Here is a 15,208-nt window from a genome sequence, read left to right as displayed (position 1 = left end):
GGGAATTGCTGCGCAATGAACATGTGACTCCGCATTTACCAATAGGTCATTGTTACTTAAAGAGATAGTCACACAATTTACAAAGAATGAATGAAATACAAACAGAAACTAGTGACCACAAATATAAATGCAACTGTTAACTGAATTAGTCCCAGGAGCCTTTTCTACAGCCGCCCCCAAATGTGCAGAGCACATTTGATCTCAGGAAAAGGTGACTTGCATCAGCTGGGATGGGTTGAGCTGGGAACGCCGTCATCGTCTCCTGATGGAAGGGCAGGTAGGATCACCAACCGGGACACTGGTCGAGTGTAGACTTGTCCTTTAATGTCCACATCAGCAGATCTGACACGACCATCGTCACTGTGATGGATTGCCTTGACATGTCCAATGGGCCACAAGGCCCGAGGTAGATGAGGATCCATGATCATCACCACCGCCTGGTCCTTTAGGTTTGGTGGGGATAGAGTCCACTTCTGCCTCGTCTGCAAACTCGGGAGGTAGTCTCGGATGAAACGTGCCCAAAACTGATCGGCTAACACTTGGGCATGTCTCCATCGCCTCCGACTCAGTAGTTCGGTCTCAGGATAAACTACCTGTGGTAGGGATCCGTCAGGCCGCCCCATGAGTAGGCTGTTGGGTGTTACAGGGTCAGCGTCAGCGACGTCAGCTGAGACGTACCCTAATGGTTTTGAATTGAGAATGAGCTCCACTTCCAGCAAGACCGTTAGTAGGACCTCTTCCGGCACCGATTGATTCCCCAAGGTGGCATAAAGTGCAGACTTGACGGAGCGAACCTCCCTTTCCCAAACACCACCGAAATGTGGGGCAGCTGGGGGATTGAACCTGAAAGCTATTTTCTGACGGGCAAGCTGTTTCTGTAGCTCAGGAGCCATTCCTTCAAAGGTCTCTCGCAGCTCCCGTTCCCCACCTCTGAAATTGGTGCCTTGGTCAGACCACAATTCGGATGGTGTACCACGGCGAGCGATGAAACGCCTCAGCGCCATGAGAAAGGAATCGGCATCAATGTGACTAAGTAGATCCAGGTGAACAGCTCGCACGGTCATGCACTTAAAGATGATGCCCCAGCGTTTCTCAGTGCGTCTACCTATCTTAATTAAGAATGGGCCAAAACAATCCACTCCTGTTGAATAGAATGCTGGCTTATAGAGACGAAGGCGAGCAGAGGGCAGGTCAGCCATTTTGGGGTTAGTAGGCTTGGCTCTCCAACGCTGGCAATCAGGACAGTGGTACTGATGCTTGCGTATGGCTTCCCGTCCACGGAGAATCCAAAATGATCGACGCATCTCAGCAAAGACGCGTTCTGGTCCGGGGTGGCGCAACCGACTGTCATAGTCACTAATGAGCAGTCTTGTGATGGGGTGTGAGGCATCCAAGACCACAGGGTGTACTGTTGCCTGATCCAGGTTTTCAGCTCGTCTCAGCCTACCACCGACCCGAATCAGCTCAGCCGTCTTATCCATCTCCGGAGACATTGTGAGCAAGCGACTTACAGGACACCGGTTTCCCTGCCATCAGGTTCTGATAGTCCTCTGGGAATGAATCCTGCTGCGCAAGCTTCAGTATGAGGGCTTCTGCTTGGCTATAGCTCTCAGCGCTTGGTGGACTGCTAGAGTCTGTGAGTGACTGGATCTCCGGTGCCTTAGTATCAAGGAGTTCTTGCCAGGTATTATAAGTCTGACAGTCCAGACTGGAAACTACTGAGGAAGTCGTGGTAGTACCACAAAAGACTGATTTGCGCAGCTCTGTGGTGTCTGAGGGGGGTTCCATAATGGGACTCACAGGCCAAGAGGCTGAATCTTGGAGGAGGAATGGGGGACCCTGTGACCATCTGCTTGGTTCAGTGAGGGATCTCAGGCTCTGGCCGCGGGTGAGGTCATCGGCAGGATTGTTCTCCGAGTCCACAAAGCGCCAAGAGCCATGTTCTGTTAGCTCCTGGATTTCGGACACCCTAGTCCCCACAAAAACTTTGTACCGACAAGACTCAGATCTCAGCCATGTAAGGACTGTTGTCGAATCCGTCCATAAGATGGTTTGATTTATGGGCACTGTGAGTTCATTCTTCAACATCTTGGCAAGCTGAGCAGCAACCAAAGCACCACATAGTTCCAATCGTGGGATGGAGTGGAGTCGTTTAGGGGCCACCCGGGATCTTGCTACGATGAAGGACAGGTTAGCTTGACTGCGCTGATCAATGCACCTCAGGTAGGCTACTGCGCCATATGCTTGTTCAGATGCATCGGAAAAGATATGGATCTCTCGGCTGATCTCACTCTTGTCTGCAGTGGCTGGGACATAGGCTCTGGGGAAGTTGACACCAGATAGAAACTGTAGCTCTTCCTCCCATGTGCGCCATGCCTGCAGAAGGTCTTGAGGCAAGTTTGAGTCGTCCCAGCTCCGTTGGTGGTCCCACAGGTGTTTGATAATGATCTTCGCTCGGGTAGTGTAAGGTAGCAGGAAGCCCAATGGATCATATTGGGTTGCCACAACTTTATAGATGTTTCTCAAGGTAGGCACCTCATAGATCACGGGTCGATGCTTATAACCCAGGGTGTCGGCTCGCCAGTCCCAACTGAGTCCTAGAGTGGACTCAAAGGGATCCGTTTTATCTTGTGCTAACCAAAGCTCAAGACTGTCAGATCGGGCCTCCTGGGGTAGGTGATCTATGACGGTTGGGATGTTACATGCCCACTGGCGAAGATCAAATCCTGCTGAGGCCAGAAGCTTCCTCAGATCATCCACAAGAGCTTTGGCTTCTTCTGGGGTGCGCACACTCTGCAGACAGTTGTCAACGTAAAAACACTGCTTAAAGGGATATTCCGCCATTTTTGGAAATACGCTCATTTTCCACCTCCCCTCGAGCAAAACAATCGATATTTACCTTGTTCCAGTTCATCCAGCCATTCTGTGAGTCTGGCGATACAACTTTTAGCTTCAGCCTAGCATAGATCATTGAATCGGATTAGACCATTAGCTTCTCGCCTGCTAGCTTCATGTTTAAAAGTGACTAAGATTTCTGGTAATTTTCTCATTTAAAACGTGTCTCCTCTCAAGTTAGAAAGTGCAATAAGACCAACTGAAAATGAAACCTGGCGTTTTTCTAGGCTGATTTGACATGGAACTACACTCTCATCTGGCGTAATAATCAAGGCAACTTGCACACTACTGGCACTACTACTGCTTGTTGTCTATGGGGACTATTTTCAGATGCTGCGTACGATATCACTGCGCCTATGGTACGTTTGCAAGTTGCCTCGATTATTACGCCAGATGAGAGTGTAGTTCCATGTCAAATCAGCCTAGAAAAATGCCAGGTTTCATTTTCAGTTGGTCTTATTGCACTTTCTAACTTGAGAGGAGACACGTTTTAAATGGGAAAATTACCAGAAATCTTAGTCACTTTTAAACATGAAGCTAGCAGGCGAGAAGCTAATGGTCTAATCCGATTCAATGATCTATGCTAGGCTGAAGCTAAAAGTTGTATCGCCAGACTCACAGAATGGCTGGATGAACGAGAACAAGGTAAATATCGATTGTTTTGCTCGAGGGGAGGTGGAAAATGAGCGTATTTCCAAAAATGGCGGAATATCCCTTTAACTGAGAATCTCAGCCGGTCACTGTCTTGGGTATGATCGACAACATGGCGCTGCAGAGCATAAGTTGCGCAACACGGACTACAGGTAGTCCCGAAGGGTAATACTAGCCATTCATACACTCGGGGGTGTTCCTCCACCTTCAGGTCACGCCACACGAAACGCAGTAAGGGACAATCACTGGGGAGCAGGCGCACCTGGTGAAACATCCCTTTAATGTCTCCACTCACCGCCACTGGATGTTCCCGAAATCTTAGCAGTACTCCTAGAAGTGAGGCTCCCAGTGTAGGACCTGGCAGAAGGTACTGGTTTAGACTCTGTCCTTGCATCTGATAGGAACAATTGAAGACGATGCGGTACTTGTTGTTATGGCTGACCAGGTGATGGGGAATATACCAGCATTCACCCTCTGGCTTTGGCTCCCCTTTAACCTCTTGCACCGTTCCTGCCTTAATTAGCTTCTCCATTTCCTTCTTATAGGCTTCAGCTCGCAGGGGGTCCTTCATCAGACGCCTCTCTGTACTGCGGAGGTTAGCCATTACTGACTCCTTAGAGACGTTCAGATGTGGCATGTTGCTGTGGCGCAGTAAAGGCGTTGCATATCGAAGGACACCTTCAACCTCAGTGCGAATGGTCTGTACTGCCAGCAGTTTAAGAGCCTCTTGATCTTGTTTGGACCTGGTCACCTCCTTCTCATTTCTATGTGGCACGATGTCCAATTGCCAAAGTCGCTGAACGTGCTTGAATAACTCATCAGCTTGCTGAGTCATGGTTGAAGTGAACAGGCATTGCTGTGCAGGAACTGGCCGCCCCATGAGCTTGACAGGCCCCTGGAGAGTCCAACCCAGTCTGGTGTGGATGGCGGCAGGCCCACCAGGTGGACCAAGTCTGACTGGCTCAACAGGGGTGATCAGATGAGGCTGGTCAGATCCGATCAGAAGAAGTGGCTGAGCATCGTTCAGAGGTTGGATAGGGAGACCAGTTAAGTGCCTATATTTCTTCCATAGCTGCTCTAAAGGGTAAGAATGTTGCGCTAAACTGAGGCGGTCAGCTGTAAAGGCATTAGCTATTAAATAGCTCAGCTGAGGTGTGGCTGGTGGAGAAACTCTAAAGGACACGGAGAAACCCTGCAGTACTTGAATGTCCTGCCGGACTGTGCGCAGAGGGAGAGCTTCTGGGGTCCCTTGGATACCCAGTGACTTTGCTGCAGCTGGGAGTAGCATGGTCCTCTCTGACCCGTCGTCAAGTACTGCATATGTATCCAAAGTCTGGCTTCCGTAATGCACCAAAACAGGCACCACCTTCAGCATGACTCGACTCCCAGATGGTCTATCCAAGTAGAGTGTGCTGGAAGCAGGGCTAGTTGTGCACGGCTCTTCCTTACTGCTAGGATTGGTGGCTGCCTTTACAGGTCTGATATTAACCTCATGGAGTGCCTGAAGATGCCTTCCCTGACAGAGACTGCATGGTTTCTTAAGATTGCACTGAGCAGCTTGATGGGATCTGGCACAACGCCAGCAGCGCTTGTTATCTTGAATCCACTGCTTCAACTGTTCTGTGGATAGTTTCAAGATGGAGTTGCACTGGCTAAGGAAATGTTCTGAATTATTGCAGTAGGGACAGTAAGCCTTTGCTTTGAGCTTCCCTGTTCCTTGCTTCGCAGGCTGCTGTGCATCATGTGAGACTTCTGCAGAGGCACCGGCTCCAAGCAGTATGTTCGTAGCTTGTTTATTCGGCTTCTCTTTAGTCCCCTTGACTGAGACCTGGTGGTCAAAACTCTGGCACCATGATTCATAGCGCAGCCAATCTGATAGCTCGTGCAGGGTTGGTGTGACTCCAGAGTGTTGCAGTGTGTAGCGGCGAAAGTCTGCCCGGTGTTCTGATGGGAGTTTGGTCAACAACCGTGCAACATGTGATCCGCACTGCAACTCGACATCTCCTTCTGGCCCCAAAGTCTTTAACAGGCCCACAAGTGACTGAACCTGTAAGGCGTATCTCTGAAATGCAGCCGTGTCCCCACGTCTCACATCAGGGGCATCCAGGACACTTGCTATTTTCCTCAAGGCCAGCTGGTGCGGCTGACCATACTTATCATGAAGAGCTGCCATAGTATCTGTGTATGGCATCTGGGAATTCAGGTATGCATCAGCTATTAACCGGGCCTCATCCAACTTCAAGTGGTCCACTAAGATTTGATATTTGAACAGTTCAGTCGCATCCGGTGGTAGCAGGTTATCCAGAGCTATCCGGAGCCGGGCGAACTCACTGGGGTCTGGTCGTACGAATTTCGGGATCGTAGGTTTAGGACCTCTGTAGGTGACTTCAGTAGCTGGTGTATAATTAGGATGAGGTGAGGGTAATGGCGGGGCATGCCTATCTGGTCTGACAGGTGTTGGCTGAGGAGCACTAGGTGATACTTGCTGCCTGCCACCACTTGGAGGTGGAAACTGTGGGACACCTGGAAGCTGGAACTGTTGTGCAGCGGCTCGTGGAGATTGCTTTGGCCACACAGGTTGTGGTCCAGGATGTCCTTGGGCTGGGTTAACAGAGGAATAAGGAGGATAATTGTGCTCTGACTTAGGCCGAAAATTGTGAGGAAAAGGTCTTAATGAAGGGTGGTCACTGGCAGCAGCCCCCTGGTCCTCTAACTCTGAACTCTGAAAGTATGTATCCAGGCCCCCATAGGGCTTTGGATAACGTGGAGTGTCCGGTACATACTCTCTCTCTCTTGGTGCTATCCTTGATGGCATATAGCCCTGTGCTGAGGGGAATGGTGGAGATACTCTGGATGCCTGTTGTGGCGCATAGGGGTTATGACTCATGCCTGGGTAATAGCCAGTACTAAAGTCAACCTTTAATGCACGGGCCACTTCCATCATTTCCCTTATCTCTGTACGAACCTCTCTAAGTGCTATCAGGTCAGCCTGCAGAGCATCCTGGGCCTGTAGCAGTCTAGCGTTCTCTTGTTGAATGGTCCTGATCCTTTCTTTTGTGTGATACCCTGGGTCAGGGCTGTACACTGCGAGCAGGTCGTCGCATTTGCGCGTAGATATATATTAGTGCGAATATAAAATTTAAAATGCTCGCACACGTGCGAGTACTGATTTCAACCCTTTCATTCGCATTTTGCTCCTAAAATGAATCCACACCAAGTGGATGAAAGTATAGTACAATTTTCGCGCATCTAATTTCAGAGTTGACAACTCTTACGCACCTGGCTAGACACTCATGCTTTCAGCATCAATCTCGCAAGAAATGTCACTCCAAATCCAGTCTTCTTTTTTCTTCAATCTGTTCGTAATTAGTTGGTGACTATGCGATTACCGGTGAAACGGTAAAAATGCTATAAATGATAAATAATGTTGACTGTAACAATTACGTGTTCATTTCAAATAGGCTATTATTATCACGGTTGATATAGCTAAACATGGTGTGGTAACCGTGCGTTAAATTCCTGCCAGCTTCACCCAAGCCTGCATTTGACATAGGCCTGGTAGACTTCTATGAAACAAAGATGGTATCCTGATTCAGTTGTCTAAATGATGTATAACCACGGTTCGGTGTAGGCTACATCTGCTTTAAAAAGGCGGAACATATTCATCGCAAATATGCGCTGTATCATATAGCCACTCTGCGTCTTTTTATGGCTACATTCTAAATCCATTCCACTAACGTTATCAGGAGGAGAATACCGTAACGTTTTATTTTCAGCACTGGTTGTCACTCATTGGATAGCCTATAACATATAAAGGCTACCAAACTCCAAGACAAGTCATGGTAGAGTAAGTTAAGCACCCAGCCAACTAAAGATGACCAAGAAAAAAGTGAACGGACAACTCATAATGCCATGCTACGGTGGCTACCTAAATCATAGAAGTTCACATTGCTGGACACTCATCTTTTCTATTACACCGGAAATATTTGTCTTTCCCGTTATAAGTATTTTGAATTTTTGAATATATAACATTCATGTTATTGAATGAAAACATGTAGGCTATCCTTGAACTATGCGTTTATATTTTCCTAAAACCGAATGAAATCTAATTATGTCCACGTAGGCTACGGTACTGCTTAAAGTGACAGGCACTCATTTAGACCTATACACCACCCCTGTAATATCATTAAAGACAAGTGTTAGTGTAATCAATATGAAGTATTCAAATTACTTTGAATTTTAAGCTATACGTAATTATGCAGAACCTTTAATGCTATGAATTGTTAACAAAATGTATACAAATTCTGAATTCAAAATATGAAATAGAAACCAGACAACCCATTTTCTGTGTGTGTGCAGGGTTTGAGCAGAGACTAGGATTGCCACTGCTGTGAATGATCTGTATCCTGCTTAAGGCAATAAGGTTTTCAAGGAAATTTCATAGTGCTCCTAAATTTTTTTCTGTGCTCCTAAATTTTTTCATTTAGGAGCACCTATGCTCCTAGTGAAAAAGCTAAGCGTACAGCCCTGCCCTGGGTACATCCCCAGTTGAGGTGATGAAGCAGTCTCAGTGGCGAACTCACCAGGAGCTTTCCCAACTTGTAATGGGGCTAGCTGTGGTACCTCACTCTGAGCAGCATCCCCATGGGACTGTCTTGGGTCCATCTGTGGTAAGTCATCAGGATAAAACTGGGCATCGTCCTCTTGTGAGAGTGGACAGTCACTCTCCGGTGTTGCTGGCCTCTCATACTGGTTCCTCTCTCCATGACCAGAATAAGCGACGTAGAAGTCCTGGAATCTGGCAGGTGGGCGTGTCTGACGCTTGGACCGGACATCCGTCTCCTTGTGCTCCATCTCTCCTTTCAGGAATCAGTATAACCAATCCGGCTCGAAGGACCAATGTTGGGAAGGGTTAGGACTGTATATCTTTAGGCTGAAGTGTGGTCGTAAAGACTCCGGTGTGTCAGTCAAAACACAATGATGAGACAGGATTTGGATTTATATTATTCTTTACCTCCGAATAAAATATATTCTGTAATACACAAAAGGTATGCAAAAGGCATATTACAATCATGCACTTGTATCAATACACATTGACTACAAATAATAAAGGCAATACAACATAAACGTGGTATTCATTGTACACCAAACATAAATTGGCATAGCAGCCAGCCTATGATTTACGAAGAGCACCCTCTACTGGTCGCTCAAGCTGAACCACTAAACAGCATAATGGCGGCCGTATGCAAGGGCAAGTGCTATCAGAGTCAATGTAGGAAGGGTAGTTGAACTAACTCTTGTACAGTTCCAAATTGTTCCAAATAAAGCTCTACAATTTCGCTAGCATGTAACAATAAAAGGGATACTAGCAAACAGTAAAGAAACCCGTGGCTTGTGCATTTAATCTCCGTCTATAAATCTCCGCTTTTATCACACATTTCTCCTTCGCGATTATAATTAAATTACTGAATTACTGAATGCACATTCACCTCGCGGTTAACATAATCATTCACAACAACACTTTAGAATGTTCGTTACTTACATAATGTCATTCACTAGCACTCGGTGGCAACTTCAATATGGCCAAAGGAAAATTATCTGCATGGGATAACTAGAAACTAACTTTCACCGTCTTCTTCTTCTTCTTACTGAACACTTTCGCGGGGAATTGCTGCGCAATGAACATGTGACTCCGCATTTACCAATAGGTCATTGTTACTTAAAGAGATAGTCACACAATTTACAAAGAATGAATGAAATACAAACAGAAACTAGTGACCACAAATATAAATGCAACTGTTAACTGAATTAGTCCCAGGAGCCTTTTCTACAGTTCCTGTCCCCTTTCTCTCTCTATCTCTCAATGTCTATCTCTCTCTCTCTCTCTCTCTCTCAGTTGAGAAGGATGAGTCCGTTTCCCGCTCCTACCTGTCGGAGCTGCAGAGCATCAAGTCTCACCTGGAGGAGGCGGAGCAGAGGCTGATGCGTGGCATGCAGAGCCCGCCCTCTAGCAACCTGAGTGGGGATGTGGGCGACAACAAAGTCCAGATCGCAGAGCAGGAGGTTAGTGCTGCTCCACTCTCCCCCCTGCTGGTCGAAAACAGCAATGACATCCTTAATGTATCCATCAAAGACTCTTTGGAAATCTGTTCTTTGTCAAAACCCAATTTTAAGCTGAATTGAGCAGAGATCTAACAGAACAGTTGCCATTATATTGAAATTGATTGCCACGGGAAATACCAGAAATCAAAAAGCTCACATAGCTGAAATTGAATTGGCTTGTAACCCTGATGTAATATTGTGTTTAATAAAGATTCTCAGTGTTAACAGGTACCATTGGGCTTATATTCATTTGTAATGGCTATGGCTTTATTTCTAATGCATTTAATTGTACTCCACATTCCATCGTAGCTTGGATAGACATTGTGTGACTTTTGTTCATTACAATCACAACAAATGTAGCATTCTTGTATATGAACAAACAAATTGTTCTTGTGTATGAACAACATATGTGTCCACTGGTGATGCAGTGTTTAAGCATGTGTATGTGTGTTGCTAGAAGCTGCAGCAGGATCTATCCGGTCTGCGCACCAACCTGGACGACGTGTCCCGGCGCTGCGTGAGCTTCTTCGAGGAGAAGCCGTCCTCGTCGTCCGTCCCCATCCTGCGCTCCGAACTCAACCTGGCCGTGGAGCAGATCGACCGGCTCCACTCGCTCTCCTCCGTCTACCTGCAAAAGTCAGTCACCACAGCACTCCCCACTTATCATCATCCTCCTCCTCTTCCTCTCCTCTCCTGTGCATCTTCATCTTTCATATATTTTACGGTTCTTTTTAGTCATGTTGATTTGTTGATTTGCTTTTTATCATTCAGTTTACATTGTAGTGTATGTTGTGTGTGTGGTGTCTTAAGCTGCTGAGACCTTGGATTTCCCCTTGAGGATCAATAAAGTATCTATCTATTCTCTCTTCCTCTTTCTGTCTTCAGCTTGCCATCTTTCTTTCTCCTCACACACTACACTAGAAATACATGGGGTGGTGGTGGTAGTGTAGTGGTTAAGGACCTGGGCTATGTGCAGTAGCAATGAAAGTTGTTGCCCCTGAGCAAGGCACTTAACCCCAAGTTGTTCCGGGGACAATGTAATGACAATGTAATCCCTTGTGATATAGTTGACATATGTAAGTCACTTTGGACAAAAAAAGTGTCTGCTAAATGTAATGTAATGTAAGTAACATAGGCTTGTTTTCATGTTTTCACTGTTTATAAATATTTGTTCTTTTCCTGCCTTTCTTTCATTAATTTCCTCTTCATCTCCCTAGCTCTCCTAATCTGAATCTCTTGTTGTCTTATGTCTCATGCATTTGGTCAGGCTGAAGACGGTGGATGTGTTGATGCGCAGTCTGCAGACAGCAGAGTCTCTGGTCAGGAAGCACGAGAGTCGGCTGAGTGAGGAGGACTCTGTACCTGCAGACACACAGGCCATACAGACACTGAGGGAGCAGCTACAGGTGAGGACCACTAACACACACATGCTGATAATGTGTACACACACACACACACACACACACACACACACACTCTGTCGCTCAGAAACACACTCACACACACACAAACTCTCTCTCTCTCTCTTTCTCTCATACACACTCTCACACACATACACACACACACACTCTCCTACACAGAGTCCCTATGTACACATGTGTGTGTGCTGCTCCTCCTCCTCACACCTCTGTCTCTCGTCGTCCTCCTCCTCATCCTCCTCCTCCTCCAGGGCTGGCAGAGGGAGTTGTCCGAGCAGGAGTCGGTGTTCGAGGCGCTGAGCAGCGAGGTCCAGCGGGCCCGCAAGGCCGGACACCAGCTCAGCCAGCTGCACCCTGACCACAGCTCCGAGCTCAAGCGCTGCCAGGAGAGAGCCGGACAGCTGAGCGAGAGGTGGACCGGGGTCTGCAGACAGATCGAGACGCGGTGAGCAAAGATGAGGACACAGAGACACCTCAGCACTGAATGAATGAATGAATGAATGAATGAATGAGTTTATTGGTTATTTGTCCTAACCAAAGGGGAGGGGCAGAAGCATGAGCTTATATAAAGCCCCCCCCTGCCCACATTTCATTTTTATTATTTTATTTTGTTGCTACTGCATCTTGTTAACTGTAGCATGCTAATCTATTGCATGCACTGACAATGTTAAATGCCATATGTGCCATGTGTGTGCCATTTTAAATGTTGCAATTAGTTTTACATTAGTTAGCAGTGATTAGTGGGAGACACCAGGCATTTTAACGTTCTGCATCTTTAAGTAAGCTCTGTGATTAGTTTTTTTTTGTAATTTACTGTTTATTAAGATTTTCCATTTTACAGCACAACTCTCCCTCGTGGGACAGAACAAGACAAAAAGGAAAAAAAAAAATAAAATAAATAAAACAGAAGAAATACAACAACAACAACAACAAAAAACACAATACAATACAACAACAATGAACCAGGGGAGGTTCCATTTATACATCTCTTAACTTATAAGGGCTTGTCATATCCAGTTTAAATAGTTATCAAGATCGCACCAAGAGGAGGAGATTAAACCTGCAGTAATTTAATTACACAAAATCAGGTCTTATTGCTGACACATAGTAAACCCAAATTAACCAGTTTTCATAAAATTTGTCATATTGATTTCTCAATGTGAAAGTAATTCTCTCCATATTATAAATATCATACACAACATCAATCCAGTCATCTACCGTTGGTGGGGCCTTCTGAAGCCATTTTCTAGTCAAGGCCTTTTTGGCCGCCACTAATAGCACTCTCATCAGATATTTTCCACATTGAAGCTCCTCAAAGTCACAGAGATACAGTGTTTTGAAATCAAAGTTAATTCTTAATCTGAATGCAAGTTCTAAATGATTATGAACACTTGACCAAAAGGAAGCGACAGCAGTACAATTCCAAAAAATGTGAAAGTGGTCTGCCACTGTACATCCACAACCTCTCCAGCAATTCGTTAGAGTAGAATATTTTGCCTTTTGGGCTGGAGTGCAAAAGAATCTCATGATGTTTTTCCAACCAAAGAATCTCCATGAGGGTGAACTAGTCATCCTCCATTGATGTGCACAGATCCCTTCCCACTCCTCCTGTGATAACGACAGACCGCTATCCTTTTCCCACCTGGACTTGATTGACATTGTATTGTCACCTGTTAAGGCCTGAAGGGCAACATATAATCTAGAAATTGTTTTTTTGTAAGCTACATCTCCAGAAGCTTTCAAGAAGATATCTATAATTATGTCTTTTCCAGGTACTTTCTCTTTCCTTATAAAGGATTTCTGAATGAAGTCTCTGATTTGCAAATATCTAAAGTGGTCTTGATTCTCTAATCCAAATCGGTCTTTCAGCTCCTGAAAACTCAGCACCAGATCTTGTTTTAGTAAAGAGCTGTATGTTGAGAGACCTTTGCTGTTCCATACAAGAAATTGTTTATCGTAAATACTGGGTATAAAATCAGAGTCATAAGCAAACCATTTGAGAATACCCATCTTGTCCCTCAGGTGGTGACGTTTAGTTATATTATCCCAAATCCTCAGGGAGCAAGAAATCCAGGGGTTATCGGGATCAGTAATTTGGTCAATTAGTGAACAATCACCAATTAACATACTCATTGGGTATCTCCCTCCCATTGTGCATTCTATTTCTTTCCACCTAGATCTATAACTGGGCGTACACCAACCAACTAAAAATCTAAGTTGAGCAGCCTTGTAGTAGTCTAAAAGACATGGGAGAGCAAGCCCACCCCTATCTTTGGATAACTTAAGTGTTTTGAACCTTACCCTGGGCTTTTTCCCTGCCCAAATGAATCTAGCTAGAAGTTTATCCCACTCCATAAAGTAGTGCTCCGGTTTCTCAATAGGTATTGATTGAAATATATATAGAAGTCTTGGCAGTATGTTCATTTTAATTGAGTCTATACGTGAGTATATACTCAAGTAAGGGATCAAGCTCCATCTATTTATATCATCCATAATCACCTTTTTAAGTGGCCCATAGTTTATTTCCTGTAGTGTAGATAAGTCTAATGGCAAAAAGATTCCAAGGTATTTAATACATTTCTTATCCCAGTCAAGTTGGTACCTAGAGCGGAGATAATGAGGTGGATCATAGTGAAAGTTAAGGACTTGAGTTTTTTGCTTATTAACTGAGTAGCCAGAATATGATCCATATTCTTCCAGAATTGACATCAAATTCGGTAGGGAGTCTGTAGGATTGGTCAGGTAGATGAGGATATCATCTGCAAAGAGAGCCAGTTTCTGTTCACCTGCCTCCAATGTAACTCCTGTGATGAGATTATTTTGCCTTATACACTGTGCCAAAGGTTCTATAAAGATGGCGAACAAAAGAGGACTTAGAGGGCAGCCTTGTCTTGTGGATCTCTCCAGCTGAAAGGAGTCACTCAGTTCCCCATTTATTTTTAATCTAGCTTCTGGTTTGGTGTAAAGCGCTTCTAGTGACTCAATCAATTGCTTGTTGAAACCAAATTTCTCCATAACTTTAAAGAGAAATTTCCATCTCACAGAATCAAATGCCTTTTGTGCATCTATGCTGATCAGCATGGCCTCTATTTTGTTTTGGTTTATATGTCTAATAATCTGTAAAGATCTCCTAATGTTATCATGAGTCTGGCGAGTCATTACAAAACCAGTTTGATCAATATTTATTATTGTAGGCAAAACTTTTTCTAATCTTTTGGCAATGATTGAAGCAAATATTTTGTAGTCAATATTTAGCACACTAATTGGTCTGTAATTAGAACAATTTAGCTTGTCTTTTCCTCCCTTCGGTATAACAGAGATGGTGGCCTCCCTCCAAGAATTTGGAATTTCACCCTTTTTAAAGACCCAGTTAAAAGTTTTAAGCAGAATGGGTGTCAATGCCTCCCTCAAACCCTTATACCATTCTGATGTGAATCCATCAGCTCCAGGAGACTTACTAGTCTTTAGTCTAGTGATAGCTGAGGCAAGCTCACCTTCAGATATAGGTAGCTTCAGAGCTGAATTTTGATCGTCTGACACAGTTGGAAGATCTAATGTTCGGAGCATGGATTCTAATTTATCATCATCGTGTACTTGAGGTTGTGAATATAATTTTTCGTAGTAGTCTTTGAAGCAGTTTTTTATTTCTTCTGTTTCCTGAAGAATATTTTTTGTTGCTGAGTCCCTTATTTTATATATTGTGTTGTCTGCTTCTTGTTTTTTTAATTTGTAAGCCAATAATTTTGAGTATTTACCTCCGCCCTCATAATATTTTTGTTTTGTGTAGATAAGTTTCTTTTGTATTTCTTGTCCAAGTATTTCATTTATTTGGTTCCTTAGCTTTTTCATTTCCACGTCACTGCCTGGAGTAAAAGATTGTTTATGTTCTAATTCCACCTTTTTTAAATCAAGTTGAAGGTCACTGAGTCTCTTAATCCTCTGCTTCTTCAGAAAAGAAGTTGTTGCTATAACCTTTCCTCTCATTACTGCTTTGCAAGCATCCCAGAGAGTAGGAGGGGAGACTTCATCATTATCGTTGTCTGTTAAGTAGTCTGTAATGTCTTTACTAAATTGTTCTATCCTGTCCTTGTTCAGTATAGAGGAGTTGAGTCTCCAGTAACCTGGCTTAATCCTGCGATCAT

At 44.7% G+C, this 15,208-nt stretch overlaps 1 protein-coding gene across 5 annotated transcripts in view; it reads left to right on the top strand.

Moving 5' to 3' along the window:
• LOC134087976 (microtubule-actin cross-linking factor 1-like) overlaps nucleotides 1–15,208 on the top strand; it is a 41,031-nt gene that overhangs the window by 3,282 nt on the left and 22,541 nt on the right. For 4 of the 5 annotated variants that reach the window (XM_062541853.1, XM_062541852.1, XM_062541850.1 and 1 more), the window contains exons 3-6: nucleotides 9,443–9,609; nucleotides 10,106–10,284; nucleotides 10,916–11,054; nucleotides 11,318–11,511. In XM_062541853.1, the coding sequence (XP_062397837.1) occupies nucleotides 9,443–9,609; nucleotides 10,106–10,284; nucleotides 10,916–11,054; nucleotides 11,318–11,511 (679 nt within the window). The remainder of the gene's footprint in view (nucleotides 1–9,442; nucleotides 9,610–10,105; nucleotides 10,285–10,915; nucleotides 11,055–11,317; nucleotides 11,512–15,208) is intronic. The other variant, XM_062541854.1, reaches the window with a different exon arrangement.

The sequence above is a fragment of the Sardina pilchardus genome, chromosome 7, assembly GCF_963854185.1.
Source record: "Sardina pilchardus chromosome 7, fSarPil1.1, whole genome shotgun sequence".
Classification (NCBI taxonomy): Eukaryota; Metazoa; Chordata; class Actinopteri; order Clupeiformes; family Clupeidae; genus Sardina; species Sardina pilchardus.
This window is presented reverse-complemented; position numbering and strand designations above follow the sequence as displayed.